Source organism: Sceloporus occidentalis, unplaced genomic scaffold (genome assembly GCF_023333645.1).
Source record: "Sceloporus occidentalis isolate IW3139 unplaced genomic scaffold, rSceOcc1.0.p SCAF_9, whole genome shotgun sequence".
Classification (NCBI taxonomy): Eukaryota; Metazoa; Chordata; class Lepidosauria; order Squamata; family Phrynosomatidae; genus Sceloporus; species Sceloporus occidentalis.
This window is the reverse complement of record NW_028316989.1, coordinates 5,856,497-5,875,949: the sequence shown is the minus strand read 5'-3', so window position 1 is coordinate 5,875,949 and position 19,453 is coordinate 5,856,497. Positions and strand designations below refer to the sequence as shown.

The 19,453-nt window shown below is 37.8% G+C and overlaps 1 protein-coding gene across 4 annotated transcripts in view; it reads left to right on the top strand.

The window, feature by feature from the left end:
• LRRTM4 (leucine rich repeat transmembrane neuronal 4) overlaps positions 1 to 19,453 on the top strand; it is a 234,204-nt gene that overhangs the window by 121,136 nt on the left and 93,615 nt on the right. For 2 of the 4 annotated variants that reach the window (XR_016282316.1, XM_089538044.1), the window contains exon 3: positions 765 to 824. The exons of the other annotated variants lie outside the window; for them this stretch is intronic. Coding sequence is in view for 1 of the 2 variants with exons in the window: in XM_089538044.1 (XP_089394170.1) it covers positions 765 to 824 (60 nt within the window). In the remaining variant the exon portion in view is untranslated. The remainder of the gene's footprint in view (positions 1 to 764; positions 825 to 19,453) is intronic. 4 annotated transcript variants of the gene reach the window in all.

Here is a 19,453-nt window from a genome sequence, read left to right as displayed (position 1 = left end):
ACCGTGTGGTTTACGGCTACTTTGCTGAATGCCAGTCTGCTGCTTAGACTTGTTTGTCATTGGCACTAGGACTGCTATTTGATTAATGAATTCTGAGATGATGAATCCACTGAATCCTCACGACTGATTGATAAATTAAAATAGTCTACAGTTGCATATTTTAATCTGCTCAGAAGCAAAGAGCACATTGTTGTTGTTGTTATTTTAGCATGTTATTATTTTAGCATGTCAAAAATGTTTTACGTTTGTTGGAGGTCAAAACCTCAGATAGGAAGGTTTTCCAAAATTAGGGTTTCAGTCATGCTTCCACAATTATTATTATTATTATTATGCTTTATTTATATAGTGCTGTAGATTTGCACAGCACTGTACATACAATATTTATGTTTTCTTCTATCACAAAGATCTCGGCCCTGTTTCTGGGAAGGTAATGAAGCCACCAAACCTCTCTGTAGAATTTGGTCCATAGATATCCTTTCCATATAAAGGCTGGGTTGCTTGGCTATCAGGAGAAGAACAAACATTTCATTGTGTACATTTGGTGGCTGAGGGCAGGTTGGGAGGAGGAAGAAACCTTATTTCCCAGAGATGAAATTACTCAACTAAACTAATCAAGGGTGGGTTAATGAGAAAACTGGCAAATTACTGTTTAAATAGCTTTCATATTTACAATTTACAGTAAATGTCTTATAGCTAGAAGGATTGCAGATTTTGAACGAATAATAATAGCGCTATGTATTGTTTCCTTGCCATTATCTTCTCAGCTCTCCGGAGAAGTCCTGTTTCAAAAAGGAATTGTCATGGATGATTGTGCAGTGAATAAGGTAGGAATTCATTACAGCTGAGGCATTCTTCTTATCGTTTCTCCTTATTATTTCATATTGATGAAGGCCACCTGAGGACCATGCTTGAGATGACCTTGTGTTTTCCTGGAGGAGTTTTGTTCCCCTCCTCCCACAGTAATAAATGTTAGTAGCAGAGATCGCAACCACGATTGTCATAAAATAGTGAGAGGTGGAAAGCCCACATCATCTCTCATTCAGTTACATTAGCTAATTCTCCTGAGAGTTATTTGTGCTCATATTGTCAGTTTTTCAGAACCATTATATAATTACAGCGCTATAGAAATAAAGTTTAATAATAATAATAATAATAATAATAATAATAATAATAATAACCATATCCATTTGTCTTTTCCAGTGATAGAAAAAGAGTAACCGAATAATTGATAATGTTCTGATTCAGAATAATTTTATATATGACTATTCCAGCTTGACTTTGAGGTTGGTTTTTCACATGTTAAGAATCAAATGACCATCCACTTATGTCCTACTTCCTTCACCTTAGATGAATCAGCTTGTATTCTTCATGCCAACTCTAGGAAGAATGTGAATTTATTCATAATATGATTGACCTGATACAAAGGGGTTCCAGTTTGGGACATATTGAAAGGGTCTTTCTTTCTTTCTTTCTTTCTTTCTTTCTTTCTTTCTTTCTTTCTTTTAAATGCACCCCCTGATGCCTTTCATGTTCCTGTGTTCCTATTAGAGTGTCAGAATTCCTGGGAATTTGTTGTTTGAAAGGCTCATTGATCCAGAAGATCTGAAATAATTGGTCCAATGATCCAGAGGCCTGGGGATATTTTTTTCTCTCCAAGAATCTTATTGCATACCATGTTGCTATAGGATCTCATGAAGGCTGCTAACTTTGCCACTGGAATAACTAGACATGTTTCAATGCTGGAAGGAAGGGGAAACTGTGGCAGTGGGAAAGGTTTCTGTTAGGATTAAACTAATTACAAGTCAAGCATGAATTTCCTAGAGGCTTTGGCTCAATTTATCATTAGTCTGATAATTTGGAAATGGACAAATTTATTTTCCACATTTTTCAGTTCCAAACAGTGCATGCATGGCTAGGTGAGTCATTTTTTCCACTTCAGAAATTAATTTACCAAAGCACCTGTACAGTTTTAAATTCCCATAGTGCATGACTACACTTTCTGTCATGTATATGAAGAGGCTCAGCTGCTGAATACAGAGGAGAGGGCTTTATTTGTCATAGTATGCCAGCTATGGGACTCACTCCCAAGAAAGGTCAGGGTTAGTTCAATCCCTCTTGATCATCCGGAAGGTAGCCAAGATTGTACTGTTTTGTACAGTATTTAGTTTCTTCATGCATGATATTTTCTTCTGGGTCTTTTAGGTGAGCTTTTTAAACAAATCTCTCAAATAGTATTTTAAGAAGTTGTTTTTTTTATCTGCCTTTAAATGTTGCGTATGCCCATGGGAGCTCTGCAGGCTGAGAGGCAAAACACAAATGTTTAAATAAATAGGTAAACTGCACTTGGGGATAAGCACTGAATTTGTAAGAGGCAGAAGGGGACAGGGAAAGGAATGTAGCTCTCCATCTTGTTATCAGTCAGACAAATGTGAGAGGTAAAGCAAGCCCATGGTAGCCCCACAAGATCCCTGGTTCTCTCTTGTTGTGTATTTTTCCCAGGCAATTTTTGAACCCAAAGTCTGCCAAAAATTGCCCCAGAAAAAATGCATTCCAAATGGCAAACTGTCCCATTTGTAGAGGATTGTCAATTTCACATTTCAGGTTTTTCACATTTGAGGCTGATCTTTGTGGAGACCATTTTTGAATGTTTAGTCTGCTATTAAGTATGAGAATAAGGTTGGACCAAACCCGATTCTGTATGGATATTAATATTAACATTAACAAATGATTGCGGGAATTATGGTCCAAAAGGCATGGACAGATAGTGGTTCCCTGGTACTGTTCTAAAACTTTGTCCCGTGTCACTACTGTTTATCACATTTTTCCAAGTTCACTTTCTGATAATATCAGTTCAGGCATGGATATCTGCTCTGCATCTTCCACAGTAAAAAGAGACCCACAAATAATTCATTGAACTTTTCCATCTTCCCTTTTATTCAGTCTCTCAGATTCCAAGCCAAACATTTTCCCTTGGAGAACTCTCAACTCTGTGTTGTGTTTTCCTAGACTGTGATTAAGAAACTTGTAAATGTTTTGTTCTGAGATTCTGTGATTCCAGGCAATATCAAAGGGATTTTTTTTCTGTCTAGGAGGATATACATTAAACATTATCTGTCTAAAAAAGACCCATTCATCAAAATGTTACTCAAATCAAGCTGAAATGTCATTAAATGTTAACTTGACTCTTGTGGAAGATCCTTGGGGGGAAACCTACAAGGTGTCTAGAGCTGGCTTGCCTCTTGATGGATGGAGTAAAGCATCTTTGTCTCTCTCCTCTTAGAATTGGCATATGGTACATATATAATGTATCGTTTATTTGGATGCATTAATTTCAATTTCCCTGTTCTGGGATATTGCTCCTTCATGTGTTTGTCGCAGGATTTAGTACTGTGATGTAGTTACCAGATCAGTTGGGATAACTGTAGAAGTAGACGATTTATGTGACTAAATTTTTCCCCCAATGGAAAACAGCTCAGCTGTTTTTATATTATGATTCTAGTGTGCCAAATGTCAGTAGAGGAGTGGGCCAGGGTTTCAGCTAAAATGTAAAAGATGATGTTCATCTGTGTGTCTGAAACAGTGAGTGGCTGAATCTATTTCCTTGTCCAGGATCAATACAAGCATACAATATCATATTGCATTGTAAATTTGCACAGCGCTGTACATACAAATAATGAAATAGATAAAAATGAAACCTGCCAGTTGCATATATTCTACAAAGGTAGTAATATAGAATAGAATTAGATAAAATAAGCAGGCAACAATTAAAAACATCAAATCAAATATCAGATAAATAATCACACAATGCCTGGGAACACTACCCTGAATAGGATGGTCTTCAACTCAGTTTTAAAACTGGTTATGTATGTATGTGTGTGTGTGTTTGTATGTGTGTGTGTGTGCGCATGTGTGTGCGTGCTGTTGTTGCACAGTCCTTGTCATTATGAAAGTTAAGTCATTATGAAAGTTACGTTAAGTCCTTGTCATTAAGAAAGTTAAGATCTAATTTATCTGCCAATGGTCTATTCTGAATCAAAACAATAGCATCCTCTAGAATACTAGACCAAAGAAAGAAAGAAAGAAAGAAAGAAAGAAAGAAAGATCCATTTACAAAACAAAACAGTGCATCTGAAACCTCAGGTAGCAAATCAGGAGAACAAAGAAAAAGTTGCTTGTAACCGTTGCTTGCAAATTTGCTTACAAGTTAACCCAAATGGAAGATAGTTAAATGACCTGGAATACATACATTTTCCAGTGAGTAGAAATTTGTTTTCAAACTGGGCCAGCCCTTTTTTGTTTCTTTTAGTTCCCCTCTAGACTTGGTCATCATTGCAACTTCTGCTGCCAGCAAAATATTTGATTGCTTTGGGCACACAACCTTCGGAGTAATTTCTTTTACACCCTGGCATGTTAAAAAATATCACAGCCTCACCAAGCCAGCTTGCCTGGTCCTTGAACCACGGCAAACAGATGCCTTTGATATTTTCTTGGGAAATAACCTACATAAATCTAGTCAGGACAAATGGTCTCTGATCCTGAAAAAAAAACAACCCTCTGGCATTACTGGTGTTAGAAACCAACCTGCTCCCTCAGCCATTGCTCAGGCATCCATCTGGAGCCAGTTAGCTGATCTCATGCCACATTTTAATGACCAGGAGGGAGAAGCTACAGGTCAGCATATGGTCTCTGTGTATAGGAGAAGCTTTCAATTGCTACAGGAAGAACTTGAAGAACTAATTTACAAATAACATGCTACTTGCAATTAATATTTTCCCCAACAGGAAAGGTTTAAATAACTCACCTTATCAGTGTAGAATCACCTTTGCAGTGTAATGTTTAATAAATTAAGTATTTGGATAGTTATGGGGTATAGCTAGGAATGCAAATCTTCCAGTATTTAGTCCGTCCCTGATCAATAATTACAGTAGTTTCTTCCCCACTGTATTATTATTATTATTATTATTATTATTATTATTTATATAGCGCTGTAGATTTGCACAGCGCTGTACATACAAACAATAAAATAGATAAGAGTAAACCTGTCCACTAAGAAGTAATAGCATAATACTGTACATATAAATAATACATAATAATACAGGAAAGGGTTCAATTTGTCTTGCAGAGCATTCTCAAAATTTCCAAATGTTTTCTGGAGGAATATGTGCATGTGTGTGCATGCAAAAATGTATTTGACTACAGAAAAATGCTCCAGAACAATTTAGGAATACTGGGAGAAGACTGTTGCAAGATCTCTCTGCTGTATTACATTTCCCAACTGTTCAGATAACCATATTTCAACTAGGGAATAAATAACAGAGAATATTCTTTCCATTTCTTGGTGCGGTCTTGCCAAAGGGTAAGAGAAATATTGGCCAATGATTTACAATGTCTTTTGAATGCCTCCATTTCTGTTATGTGTATTTACTGTACACACTCATGTGTAAATCTAGAAATTTAGGCCAGAAAATTGACCCCAAAAACCTGAGTCGACTTATCCACAGGTCAGTGTAAGTACTGTATCTTAATTCATTTTTAAAAGAAGGAACTATCTCCTGGTGAAAAGCAAGAGTATAATATGTGAAGCACCAACCCCCTCTACTCTCTCCTCCATCCAGTCTTAAGAGTAAGCACAAAGAGTTATGTCTGCTGCAATTTTGTATGTTCTCTGACACTGTTTTGCTTTGCTTCACCCTTTAGATCCTTTGTTTTGTGCCCTTAAATTTACCCTTGACTTATCTATGGGTCATAGCAAAATCCATAATTTTGACCCCAAATCTTGCCCTGGAATTATACATGAAGTCGACTTATAGACAAATATAGGTGGTAATAATAATGTTGTCCTAAGCCACTGCAGATGGATTTTGTATCATTGGCCAGTGGCACATAGCATCAAAGAGATTGTTTTCAAAGGAACTATTTAGAGCCTTATTGCATGGGAAAAGAAAGCCAAAATGGAGCAGGAGAGTAGCGGCTTTTTCCTTTCTCTTACTGAGAAAACTGGTCATAAAAACATGTCTTTTGTTGAACAGATTTTACCAACATCACAAAAGGCACACTTGTATGACCGTCTCCCTTGGAAAAAGAACCGAAGTTCTACGACGTCGTGTGGAGATGCACGGAGAAATCTGCTACTGTCTCACACCATGTCAGCTTTCTTTTCTCGTATGATAAAGCTATTAGTTGATCCCAGGTGACATTCCAGTTCCAGATTACTTTAGGCAAACAACAATAACCATGAACAAAACCATACCTACTTGAAAGTGAATTGTAACTTGGCTTGTAAGTTTGTAAGTCTAATAATTCCATGGGGGTGTTAAATTCCAGTTCTGTAAACACATTAATATACACACACATATCCTGGCAATTATAATGGAAAATCAAAAATTTCCCTGGATGTTTTTTGTTTCATAGGGCCCAAACAGACAGGCCAAAATAAAGCTGCTTTGGGTCACTTTGGAGATATGCTATTTAAATGATGCATGCATCCTAAGAGGAGAGAAGCTGCACCAAAACCACGTTCCAAGGACTGGAGCGAAGCTTTGGCACAGCTTCTGGACTCTTAAGATGCATGTATCATTTAAACAGCATACCTCCAAAGTGACCCAAAGCAACTTTATTTTGGCCCGTCTTTTCGGGCCCTTTGTTTGTTTCTTGGCTTCATACAATGGAATTCTGCCTAGGATTGTTCATTCTGTGCTATCTGAGATTTCAATTCTATCTTTTAAGGAATTTATTTTTATTTCCCAGTGGAATTCATTTTGAATATATTGGAAGCAACCCTAAGTGGGGGAAATTGTCCCAGCAGCTTCTGCATTATCCTGCGCAGCTTCATGGGAATCATAATATACAGAGTAGCAGGAAATCTTTAGCTGATTTAGGAACTTGGTGCTTTTCTGAAACTAAGGGCCCTCCTGTATATTTCACATTAGCTAATCAGTTCGGTATGGCGAAGCAATATTTAAGTGAGCAGAAAATCATTAGATGATTTACAAAATGCTGAAAACACACATTGAGAATATGAGGCTTCTTTTGAAAGGGAAGATGATTTAATTATTCTGTACCGCTCAAAACATTCATCTTGGTAAAAATTAAAGCATTTGTGGCAGGCAGAAAATTGTCTTCCATGTTAATATTTGCTGAAAATGAGCAAATGGCACATTGTCGATTGGTTTCTATACTAGACTTTAAAAAATGTATTCTCCTTTTAAAAACACAGCAGTTTTTCAATGCTAATAAGGAAAAATTCTATAAATCTGCAAATAGTTTATAGTTTAATGAGGGAAATTCTGTATATTTGTTGAGGGGAGAATTATTTTCAAGCAAGCCTCTAGGAATGTTTTTGCCCATCCCTTGCAGCAGAGCAAGAAATGCAGTTAAGGCAATTTCTTTAACATCATTCCCAGAGAATCAGCCTGTTTATAATAATGTCCCCACATTGTCACAAGTCAGTGAGACACAGCCACTAAATTAAACTGTGAATTTTATCATAGTACAATTTTAATTCATATATAATTTTGTTACATATTTGGCCTCCATCTTAATATTGAAAACAAGTACTGAAAAGTTAATGCAAGCTAGAGATGCTTGAGCATTTGTGCTGATTTGATCTGGTTTGCACCTTCCAGACTAATGTCTAGATTGGACTGTATGTTAAAACATCAGAGATAGAGTCTTCTCAGTGGTGGTTCTATCATCACACAACTTCCTTCTGTTTTATTTGGCTGTTTCAGTCAAACACTTTTTGAGGTCTGGAAAACTGACTGCTGTATCTCCACTGAGCAAGTCGGTCTCATAAATGCACTCTGAGTACATATGGGCTAGAATTCACTTGGAGAGAGCCACATGTACAAGTGTCCCTTACACATGTGGATCTCCATTTTTCAGGTGCTATGGAGATTTGTATTTCCTCACCCCCAGCACAGCACTCAAAGCACATTGGCCCCATTTACTGTAAAGACCTGAAGCTACCCCACAAAAACAGACATGGCCAATGAAGCCTCTGGCTATCTTCCCATAACCATACACACAATGCTTAATGGAAATGCTGAGACCCATAGAGGATGCTAGGCATCTCAGTGTTGGTGTCATAATTGGGTGTCTGGCTATGAGGAGGTAGCCAGAGGCTTCTCAAATGAATCCCATTTGCTGCAAATCATGGAATGGTCATGTGATGCAGTTTCAGGGCTTTATAGTAAGGGTGGAGCCATACGACTCAACATAGAGTAAGTGTAAGTGAGTCTGTGTGGTGTAGCTGTTTGAGTGTTGGACTAGAACTCTGGGTTACCAGGGTTCAAATCCCTGCTTGGCCATGGAAACCAACCACACGATCTTGGGCAAATTACACTCTCCCACCCTCAGAGGAAAGCAATGGCCAATGATAAACACACTCAGAACAAATCTGGCCAAGGTTTATGACTTAAAGTCACAATACGTTAGAAATGACTTGAAGCACTCAGCAACAGTGTAGGTCTGCACACAGATATTTACACTATGCTAAGGATATGCTGGATTGAGACCATGATCTAGTTTGTGAAAGCTAAGCAGGATTGGATCTAGTTAGTACTTGGATGGTGAAGGAATGTGAAATATCAAGGATACCAGTTAGATCTGGAAAAGAATCCTGCTTGAAATCCTGGATACCTGTTGCTGCCCATTAGAGTTGATAATACTGGACAAGATAGACCAATGGACTTAGTCAGTATAACACAGCTTCCTATATTCCTATGGCCAAGTTCAGCCCCATTGCATTCTGAGGGTTTCCTCATAGCATGAAGAAGATGAGATCCATTTCCCTATGCTTATTCTTAGAATGCTTCTGGGATGTAAAGTCTAAATTAGATGGTGGAACAAGTCTCAGAACCATTGGGTCTAACCATACCTGCTTTGTTTGTCATTTTTTTTTGTCCTGCACCTAATGTCAATGGCCAGGCCCTACTTCCATCTGGAGAAGAGAAGGAACAACCTATCAATTGGGCTGTTCTCTTTAGAACTACAGATTATCAGAAGAAAGAAATTTCCCACCCACAACACACCTTTTGTTGTACCTATTGCTGTGTATCCCAGCTTGGTGGTAGTAATGATTCATGACAGTGTCAACTTTTATTACTAACATTTATCCTGGTGGCAGTGCTTCAGACCTGTCAGACATGAATCAAAGATCTCATTACAAAGAGATAAATATTTTTGTTTTGGATTTGTGTCTTTATCACTCTTTTATGAATTATGGAGTGACATGTTTACCACTGTTATGTTCCTTGTGGGGAATTTCAAATCCAGCAAAACAGTGACCCCCCCCCCCCTTCACAAGTTTGTTGCTTGTAGAATACTTCCTGACTGCCAAGTATTCTCTGCATATTGCTTGTGTATGTGAGTGTCTCTCTATGGGTGTAAAAGGCAAATAATAATAATAATAATTTTTATTTATACCCCGCCTTTCCATAGAGATGATCAAGGCGGCTTACAAAGGATTAAAACATTGCAATACAAGATAAAAACAATTACAATATAAGAGTTAAAAACATTGCTACAAAACAGGGAACAGGAATCAATATAAAACACATATAACAAGGGCAGGAAATGGAAAAAACGATCGAATTTATATATTTATATATTTATATATTTATATTTAGTTGATAAATAGCTTTATCAACTAAATACTGAAGAAGCTGGTAGAATTTATGGGCCTGGTGACTATGTTATGTGATCATGTATTGTTCTAAGCCTATGGATTTTAAAGCTGAGTCAAGGTCACATCCATTGTCTCTATTCCTGACTTGCATATGTTCAACTGCTGGTCTCTAAAGAGCCTGTAACAATACAGTCAGTCTTCGGTATCCATGAGGATCTGTTCTGGACCCCCTGCGGATGCTCAAGTTCTGTTGTCCCCCATGGGCTTGTCACCATTAGCGACAATGGAATGTCAATGGTGATGTGGCCACATTAGGGACAACAGGACCCAATGGCAACGTGGTTGCATGCATGTGCTACCATGGGGCAACGGGGGTTGTCTCTAATGGAGGTGCAGCCATGGGCATTTGCCACCATTGGGAACAATGTGGGCTTGCTGTTCATGGATGCTTGAATCTGTGGCTGGTCTATGGATACTGAGGGCCCACTGTATAAGAACCCTGCCTTTTACAATGAGATAGATTTGGGAGAAACACATTACAACTGAAGGCAGACTCCATATTTGTCCACCTTGTTCAATGTAAAAAGATTTTGGACAGAGCTGATTGGGATGTTGGCTTCAGGCCCAATACATAAGATCTCATTTCTCTGTCCTGTATTATCTGAACATATGAGGGCAATGACCCCTTGTATAGGGATAGTATCTACCTCAAATCTGTTTTCAGTTTTGTCACCGGAATCCTTAACTTGGGTATAATTATGAATTAAATTCTACCTAAAGACTTCATTTGCAAACCCAGTCAATCTAACTAGGAAAAAGTTGAGTATTCATTGGAACTTGCTTCTTTATTAAACATATTTAGGACCAAGCTGCAAGCAGCAGTACATTGATTATTCAACACTATAGGCTTGAAAGACTTCAGAGTTGAGCAGAATAAAAATGTCTAACTGTAATACTCCTAGAATTAAATACAAACAGTCCTGACTGCATGAGGAATCCTTTGTTTGATGGACAAATGGTGATTTTCAATTGAATTCCACTTGTGGAACAGATGGAATTTTAAATCATTGAAGCTATATGCAGGCAGGAAACATAAAAAACAAATTGCTTGGAAGGCAGGGATTCCAGTTTTGGTACAACAGTCACAATATTTTGGCACCACTCCTCTTGCTGTTGTTGTTGTTGTTGCTGTTTAGTAATGTAAATCTTGATATATTTAACAATATATGACTAAGACATTTTAGGGAAGGACAAATTAGATATGGTTTAGAACATGCATTGTTTGATTTTTAAGCCAGTGCCTAACAGGGGATGTCTAGACTCTCTGTTTTTAATAAAATATGCAATCCTCATAATATATGTATAGATTTACAATTTTTTTATACATTTGATGAAAATGCTGACAGTTGAAAAATATGCATAGACTGATTTTGCTCTAAAAGTAAAAGGCGTACAAAAATGCATACATTGGGAAACATGTATATGGAAAATTGTGATGGGACCCAGAATTTACATCTGAGGATGGGAGAAAAGTCTTGTAACTTGAGGGAAAAAACAGAATGCAAATACATAAGGAATTTAGAAAAACACAAATTTATCTTGTACCATTTTTCAGGTGTTCTAATCATGTTTGTTCAGCATGTGTGCTAGCCCTACTCTCTCAATTGTCACTTTATCCACATAGATGATGACTGAGGAGGAGATATGCATAGTTGCCACAAGAATAACTTTCTCATAATGGCCAGGATATTCCATTCATGCTCCATCCAGTTGCACCAGCAGTTGAAGCTTTTCAAACCTTATGAAACTAAGGCTGCATCTATACTGCAGGATTTTGTACTTTTGGGAGATGTTTAGCCTCCTCTGTCAGAGAGCTTTGGTGCCACAAAAAACTACAGATCCTGGGATTCCAAAGGATGGAGTCATGACACTTAAAGCAGTGTCAAGATGCATTAATTCTACATTGTGGCAACAACCTAAAACTGCCTTGTAGACATTTAGATTCACCCCACTGGCTGGGCACATCCCTGCCCTCCTCCTAAAGTGAAAATGACAAGCGGTTGCACAGATGAGGATGCCATTAGTACCCTGCTAGTTTTCCAGATGCCAGAACAGCCAATGTTGGATGGATCAGGATCCAACTTCAGTGCACTAGCAGACCTTTCTGTTCTAACTGTATTATACTGGACCTTGCCCCATGTTCTCCACTTTTATGTCCAGAACAGTTGGTTGCTCTTTTGATGTGTGAAGGGAAAAAATCTCCCAGAGCATTGCTTCTTATAGTGCTGAATAATTGACAGATAATGTCCAGGACAAGCTGTAAGGTTATTGATCTCTAATATGTTTTCACATGCTTAAAGCTAAGATATACGTGTCTCCTGTTTCTGTGATAGCTGGAATACAGTTTCTTTTCAAGCACATTACAGTAATGTAATGTGAGCCACCATTATATTTTATTTTGCTGTAGATATAGTTGTTATTTACTTCACGCTTTCCCCAGAAAATATGTGTCTGGCCTACTCACTTCTAATACACCAATCATTCAGTTTTCCCTAAGCTCAACACAATGACTCTAAATGAGAATAACATGCTTGTTTCACCAAATACATTGGAATGCTGGAGACCCCCTTTCAAAACGGATTTTGGCATTGTCTGACACAGGGCTTAGCACAGGTTTTAGCTTGCACAATTTGGGTTTCAATTTTCATCATGAATGAATCAGAGCATTGGCTTAAATAGTCTAAAAAGAAGAAACAGAGGTGAGTGTTTGCTGCTCAGATATGATGAAGTGTTGGTTAAATGTCAAAAGGCATTTATAACAGCCTGAATTTTAATCCTGAACCTTTCATTGCAGAGCTCAGTTTGTCTCTTTTTAATGTGCATGTAGTTGCAGACTGCTATACATGCCAGCATGGTAGTGTATTTTGAGTGTTGGACTAGAAACCAGGGTTCAAGCTCCCACCGAACCATGGGAATTGACTAAATGATCTTGAGCAGCTCATGTTGCTCTAAGTTGACATTGACTCAACTGTCATGGACACACACATACACACATGCATGCACATCATATGCTCGCAAAAGTTGGAAACAAAGATGTATTCCCTGAGCCATATTATACTGACAGCATTGCTCAAGTTTTCAATTTGCAAGAGCTCAGTGAAGCTTGTAAGTTTATGAGCTTAGCTAGAGAGGGTTGATCCTATAAAAGCTATCACACTATCTATTTTGACATCATCAGACATCATTTCTATAACAACATTCAAAACAGTATTATCATAAACCTTTATGCCCCAATATCGTGATCCCTGCCAAGTCTGGAAGCTTCCAAAGCAGATATACCATCCCTATCTGTATGCAAAAGCTTTCCCATGCATTGCAAAAGAAGGTTAACTGCTATTGTTTCAACTTAGAATTGGCTTGCTATTTATGACTTTTCCTGGAAAATCTTTGGTATAAAAGCTGGCTCACTTACTGGAAGATCCCATGCATTTAGTATTGGGGTATTCAATATGATAGAGCCAGGATTTACATGTTATCATATTGTGTCCCGATTGCTATCATAAAGGGTCTTAAAATGATCCACCTGGAAATGTAATCTTTCCCCAAAGTGTACAAAGAATCAATCTATGTCATTTCACCCAAAATAATAACAATAAGATATTTGGCTTTCAAAGAAAAAAAAAATACATCAAAGCAAAAGTCGTTTTCTCTGGCACTTTAATACATCGCTCAGTGATAATTTCAGTGAAATTATGAGACTGTTATGCACAAATATATGTGTAACTGGCTCAGTAGCAGTAATAGTTTCATGGTAATAAATAAGAGTTTCATCAAGAGAAAGGAGCATGTAAAAAAAAAGGGGGGGGATAATTGTGCAGAAATTCATTCTATGTTCCAAGCCAAAGAAGAACATCTTGGGGAGATGAAACTTAGTCTTTTATATCCTTCAGATAATTGGGAGGTGATAGAGCATCCAGAAGCCACGCGGAGGGTGTGTCCAGCCAGGAAAAAACACCTGGAAAAGGATCAGAGAAAGTCCATTCTTCGCTGGCATCCTATTTGGGACCGCAGTGGCGACCTGGATTGGGACCGGGCCCTTAAACTCATCATGGTCCCACACTGATCAGGATGGGAGCAGTCTCTGGCCACTCCTTTTGCCTTTTCTGCATACCAATAAGACTGCTAGGTACCTTTTGCAAATACTGTTGTCAAGCCAGGTGTTACTCATCCTATATGTGTGCAGTTCATTTTTACTGTTGTTGTACCTTACATTTCCCCCTGCTGAAATTCATTTTGTTTGTTTGGCTCAGCTCTCCAATCTGTTAGGGCCATTTTGAATTCTGATCCTGTCCTCTGGGGCACTAACTACTCCTCCTAATTTGGTATCATTTGCAAATTTCATAAGCATGCCTTATTATCTAAGTCATTGATAAAGATGTTAAATAGCACTGGTTAACTCTATGAAATCACCTCTCTCCAGGATGAAGAGGGACCATTGGAGAGCACCCTTTGGGTTTGGTTACTCAACCAATTACAAATCCACCTAGCAGTTGCATTGTCTGGCCCAAAATTTACCAACTCTTTTGCAAGAATATTGTGGGAGACCTTGTCAAAGGCCATACAGAAATTAGAAATGGGAATGATATTTGCCACACTCTCCTTGGGCATGTTGGGAGAAGCTGTTTTGGCAGGACTCCAAAGGACTCTCTCCAGCTGCTTGTTCACAATACAACCCATGACCAGGGAATGCTGCAGATGACGTTTTCCAGTGCCTCAATCTCTTGCATGTTGGAAATGATTTGGTCAATGTGTTGTCAGGCTGCAAAGTTGGGTTTTTCGTGGGGTGATTTCATAAGACATAGTAACAACGATGAAGCTAAGCCAATATCCATATATATATATATATATATATATATATATATATGCTTTTAAAGGATGTGGAGATGTTCATTTTGAAATTAGACAAAATCATTGCTACTGGACCACATGACTATACTATCTCTAGGTTCAGAGTCATTATACTTCTGAATAGTGCGGCAGGAGAGAAATAGTCTATGCATTATTTTATACCAGTTTATGAGTTCTGCAAACACATGCATTTTTAAAGGCAGTTTCAATGCTGCTTTCTAGGTTGACAGATATGCACTGCTTGATTATCATACTTATAAACTCCATAAACCAGCAGTAGGTTTGACTGTGATCAGAGACTTAAGAGCCTATAGTTTGTTCTCGAGCAAAAAATGTGATGGTGGAGTAATCTGAATACATGACTTTTAAATAGAGACTATATCCCTACTACTGCACTGATACTTTTTTTAAAAAAAAAGATTGATAATACATTAAGAGCCTTTGCATAATGAGAGGGGTTTTGTCACAGAGCTTTTATGCATGTTCTCTACAAAATGTTTTACTTGTCATACAACTTCAGTAAATGGGTGCCGTGTTTGCAATGGATGATTGGTTTTTTGTTTTTTGTTTTTTTGCTGAAGTCTCTTCTGATAAGCAGTGCCATAAAATAAGGTTATTGTTCTTCTATGAATCATTGCATCTCATCTATATAGAGAACTTTGAGACTTACCAAGTTAATAAAATATTGATTAGAGCAGTGCCTCTGATGATAGTATACAAGGAAGAAATACAGTGTACACAAACATTGTTTTTACCTTTCTCTCCTACTCACACTCATCAGACCTGCTACTACAATGTCTCTCATTTTCAAAATCACAAAAGTGTGTGTGTTATTTCTGGCATGCAAATATTTCTAATTCAATTCACTTTGGGTAACAGAAGAGAAAAGAAAAGGGGAGCCCAAAAAACATTTCTCCTATACAACTCCATTGAGATATTGTACAGAAGAGATTTTAAAAGATGAAACTGATCTACAGAAAATAATGAGGAAAAGCTTCTCTAATTTAATTTGACTTTAGAAGTCTTATGTTTCTGAGAGTCAATCAGAAAAGGGCTGAGAGTCAGACACCCATCCTGAACCTTCTTATTGTGTGGCATGAAGGCTGCATACTGCAATGGATGTGATATTTTCACATCTCTCTTCTTCCAGTTTAGAGAAAAGAATCCAGAAACTGGACCTCTGCAGACATAATTTAGAAATTTAGAAAATGCTGTTTTCTGTGGAACGTCTTCCCCCTTCCCTCTGGGGCAGCTCAGTTTGAAACCCTCCTGATCAGAGTTGTGAGACTCCTAGCATATACCTTCTCATGAACTACTCATGAACTTCCCAGAGGTCTTTCTACATCAAAACATGGTCTAAGAAGAAAAATCTATCCTGACAGCACCATCTGCAGAGCCAATCGTTCTCTTCTGATATTCTTCTTTCTTTTTGTGGTCCATGTTCTACAGAAGGATGGAATGATGAAATAACAGCCTGGAATGGATGGCAAGTTGGCTCTGTTGTGGCAATCCTTCCAGGTCATTTCACCTCTAAGCACCCACACTTTGTTTTGTTTTGTTTAAATAGGAATTCCCTCACACATTTCCTGATCTAGGATTCTTGTTAAATCCAATCTTATTCTCTCTTTCTCTCTCCCACTCTCATACTTTTTTTCTTAATTGATCTATAATGGAAAACGGGAAGCAATAGAAGTGGATAGATGGATGGATAAATAGATTATAGGAGGTACTTACAACTTTGGTTGTTATATGTATATTATTACCCTTCCTACTACTTCCTAGCCCATTAATATTTTTAATATCTGAAACACAAAAAACGAGCAGAGAGTCATAACTGTACTCTTCCCTCCAAGAGCAAAGGTATTTTGTAGCACCTCTGAGATTAACAGTGCAAAAGAAGTTGTAGCATAAGATTTTGCAGACTTTGTCTACTTCCTCAATGTAGACCCATTGTACAGGTTGAGTTCCTATCTCTAGTCCCAGCTTCTGCCACCCTAGCAGTTCGAAAGCATGCAAATGCAAGTAGATAGATAGGTACCACTTCTCAGTGGGAAGGTAACAGTGTTTGGTGCAGTCATGCTGGCCCCATGGCCACCAGAGCAGTCCTTGGACAACGCTGGTTCTTCAGCTTAGAAATGGAGATGAACACCACCCCCTACAGTCGGTTATGACTAGACATTCTGGTCAGGAGACTACCTTTACCTTTACCTTTACCTTTACCTTTACATTTACCTTTACCTTTACCTTTACCTTTACATTTAGCTATTATTTAAGGAAGGTTTAATCTTATTGTATTGTTGGACTGTGTCTTAAGTGACAGACTGTTCCAACCGTGCTGGAAATTTTAAGGTTCACTCTTCACTTATTTTCCACCAGAATCTTCCATGGAAACAAGCGAGGTGTTGCAGCCATTTGAATGACAGTGTCCCAATTATAAAGGAAAGATGAGTCATATTCATTCCAGATTTCTGCTATAACTATGGCAACCTTGCATGTTGTATTATGTTGCTGTGGAAAGGATAAGACAACCATTCAGCAGGAGTGTGCAGAGATAGAGAGAGAGAGGTGGGGCTGGGACAGAGCAAACACCTAGTAATTGTTGTTGACTAGCATCATTATTTTTCCATTTGCTTGGGTTGGCTGCAATGGGGCTTCACTTCTGAAGTTTTATTGATACTAATAAAACCACATGGGGTATGTAGGTGAGTTTGCTCTTACAGCTCATTTTAATATTAATCATGTACGTTTTCCTCCTCTTCTCTGAATTTGTGTATTTCTTTTTAACTAAATGAAACTTGCTTTTTGCAAAGCATGCTCTGAAGTTAGAGTAGTGGGCTACATGAACAACCCCCCAAATTAACCTGGCAATGATGATGATGACAACAACTACAGCGGTGGTGGTGATGATGATGATGATGATGATGATGATGCTTTGACCATTTCTGGCTAGTTTGCTGACCGCATTTGGTCTGCTAACTGGAACACCATTTTAACAGTTACGTTTTGCACTGAATTCCTTGTTCTAATGAATAACCCCCTAACATGTCTTCCAGCCTTGGCAAAATCTTGTTCTAGAAAATGTTTAGTGGATTTTGCTATTGGGAAAGTAATTCCAACCCTTCATATTAGCCTATGCTCTATAGGCAAAGTTTGCAGCAGCTGATTTGTTTGAATTACATTCTGATAAATTGTTGCTTTCTTGGTTTTTTGTGGGGTTTTTGGACTATGTGGCCATGCTCTATAATAAGCTATCCCTGATGGTTCACCTGCAACTGGGGCTGGCATCCCCAGAAAATGGTGGCATGGAGGTGTGTAGGGTATATATATATACTCTGTGACCCTTATTTGAAAGGAATTGATTTACATGTTAGTTTGTGTTTTGGTCTGTTGGTGAATGGCAAGGCCATTGCTTGATTCATTGTGCTGCATTTCCATTATGCTCACGTGTCTATTTTGATTTTATTACCTTTGAGCTTTTAAGTAATTCAAGGATGAAACTGTCTCACTGCTGACATGATCTAGTGATGAGCTGACTACAATCCAGAGAATTGCTCTGAATGTGTCTGTAACACATACATTCCTATTTGGCTTAAGGATTTTTTGAAAATTGTATTAAGTTGATAATAATCTAGAATTTGCCCACAAATCATTTTGGCCAGTCAGTTTCTGAAATTAAGGAATATATTATTTAGCAGGGCATAACCTTGTTCATTGAAAGGAGTACTAGAGTTGAAAGGGCCCTGTGCAGAATGTTTTCTCCAACCCTACTACAATATATACTGGTGCTATACTTTCTCCTTCCCTGACACCCCTGTCTTTTTCCTTCCTGCCTCGGTCACTTGTTTTCTCCCCCAGAAGGCTAAAAGGGAACAAACAAGTCTGTTCTAGGGTTGCAAATCTTTGCTTGTTTCATTCTAGCATGCAAAAATAAATAATTTAAAAAGTTTTATTCCCACTTTGTGAAAAGCTGAGTTCTTTGTGCTTTTTAAAATGATTTTTCACAATGCGGGACTTTTTCTGCAGAATATTCATTTGAACCAACCAATCGCACCGACACCCCTCCCTCCCCATTTTTCTGGGGAAGTACAATTTGTTCTGCACAGCAAAAAAAAAAAAAAAAAAAAAAAAAAAAGCCCAAAACAAAACAAATTGCACAGAAAATAATATATTTTATGCATGATACATTTCTTTCTTTTTTCTTTACTTTTTTTGCTGGGCAACAACATTGGGCTTTTCAGACGCACTTTTTTCTTTGGCGAAAATGTCTTAGACTGCAACATATCTTAGAGACTGTCCATTTCTCGATAGGTTTGCTTGCCATGTTACACATTTTCATCAACGGTGAGTCTGGAAATGATGAAAGCTGGTTGATAAATGAACTTCATTCTAAACATTTGAAGTACAGATCAGGTTAATTCAGTTTATAAACCATGCTATATTCTAAATCAGTTTATAAAAACTCTATTCCAAATTCTTTAGAATATAAGATCATATGTGTCATATTATGCAATGGCATAATAAGATAATGATGCTAAACCATAGAATTAGTTTGAAATTTTCAATTTTCAGGACTATTTCCTGTAATAGCATCTAATCCCTATATAGTCCAATAGTCCAGCCCTTCTCATTGCTTTTTAACCTGATACAAAACATTGATATTTTTCTGTTTAGATGTGGTTTTGGTATCTGTATATTATAATTTAAGATTTATACATTCTTGACCATCTCTTTAACAGTGTGTGTTGATCACATCCATTTCAAACTTCAAATCCCCTCTCCTGTTGCTAGCATCAAACATTTCTATGTTCTGGGTTCCCTATCCTGTATCTACAATACAAACAAAAGTAAATCAAAAGCAACAACGTAAAGGCCTTGATCAGTCATGTCCACTTCCTATTAAACAATCAGCTTTACTAG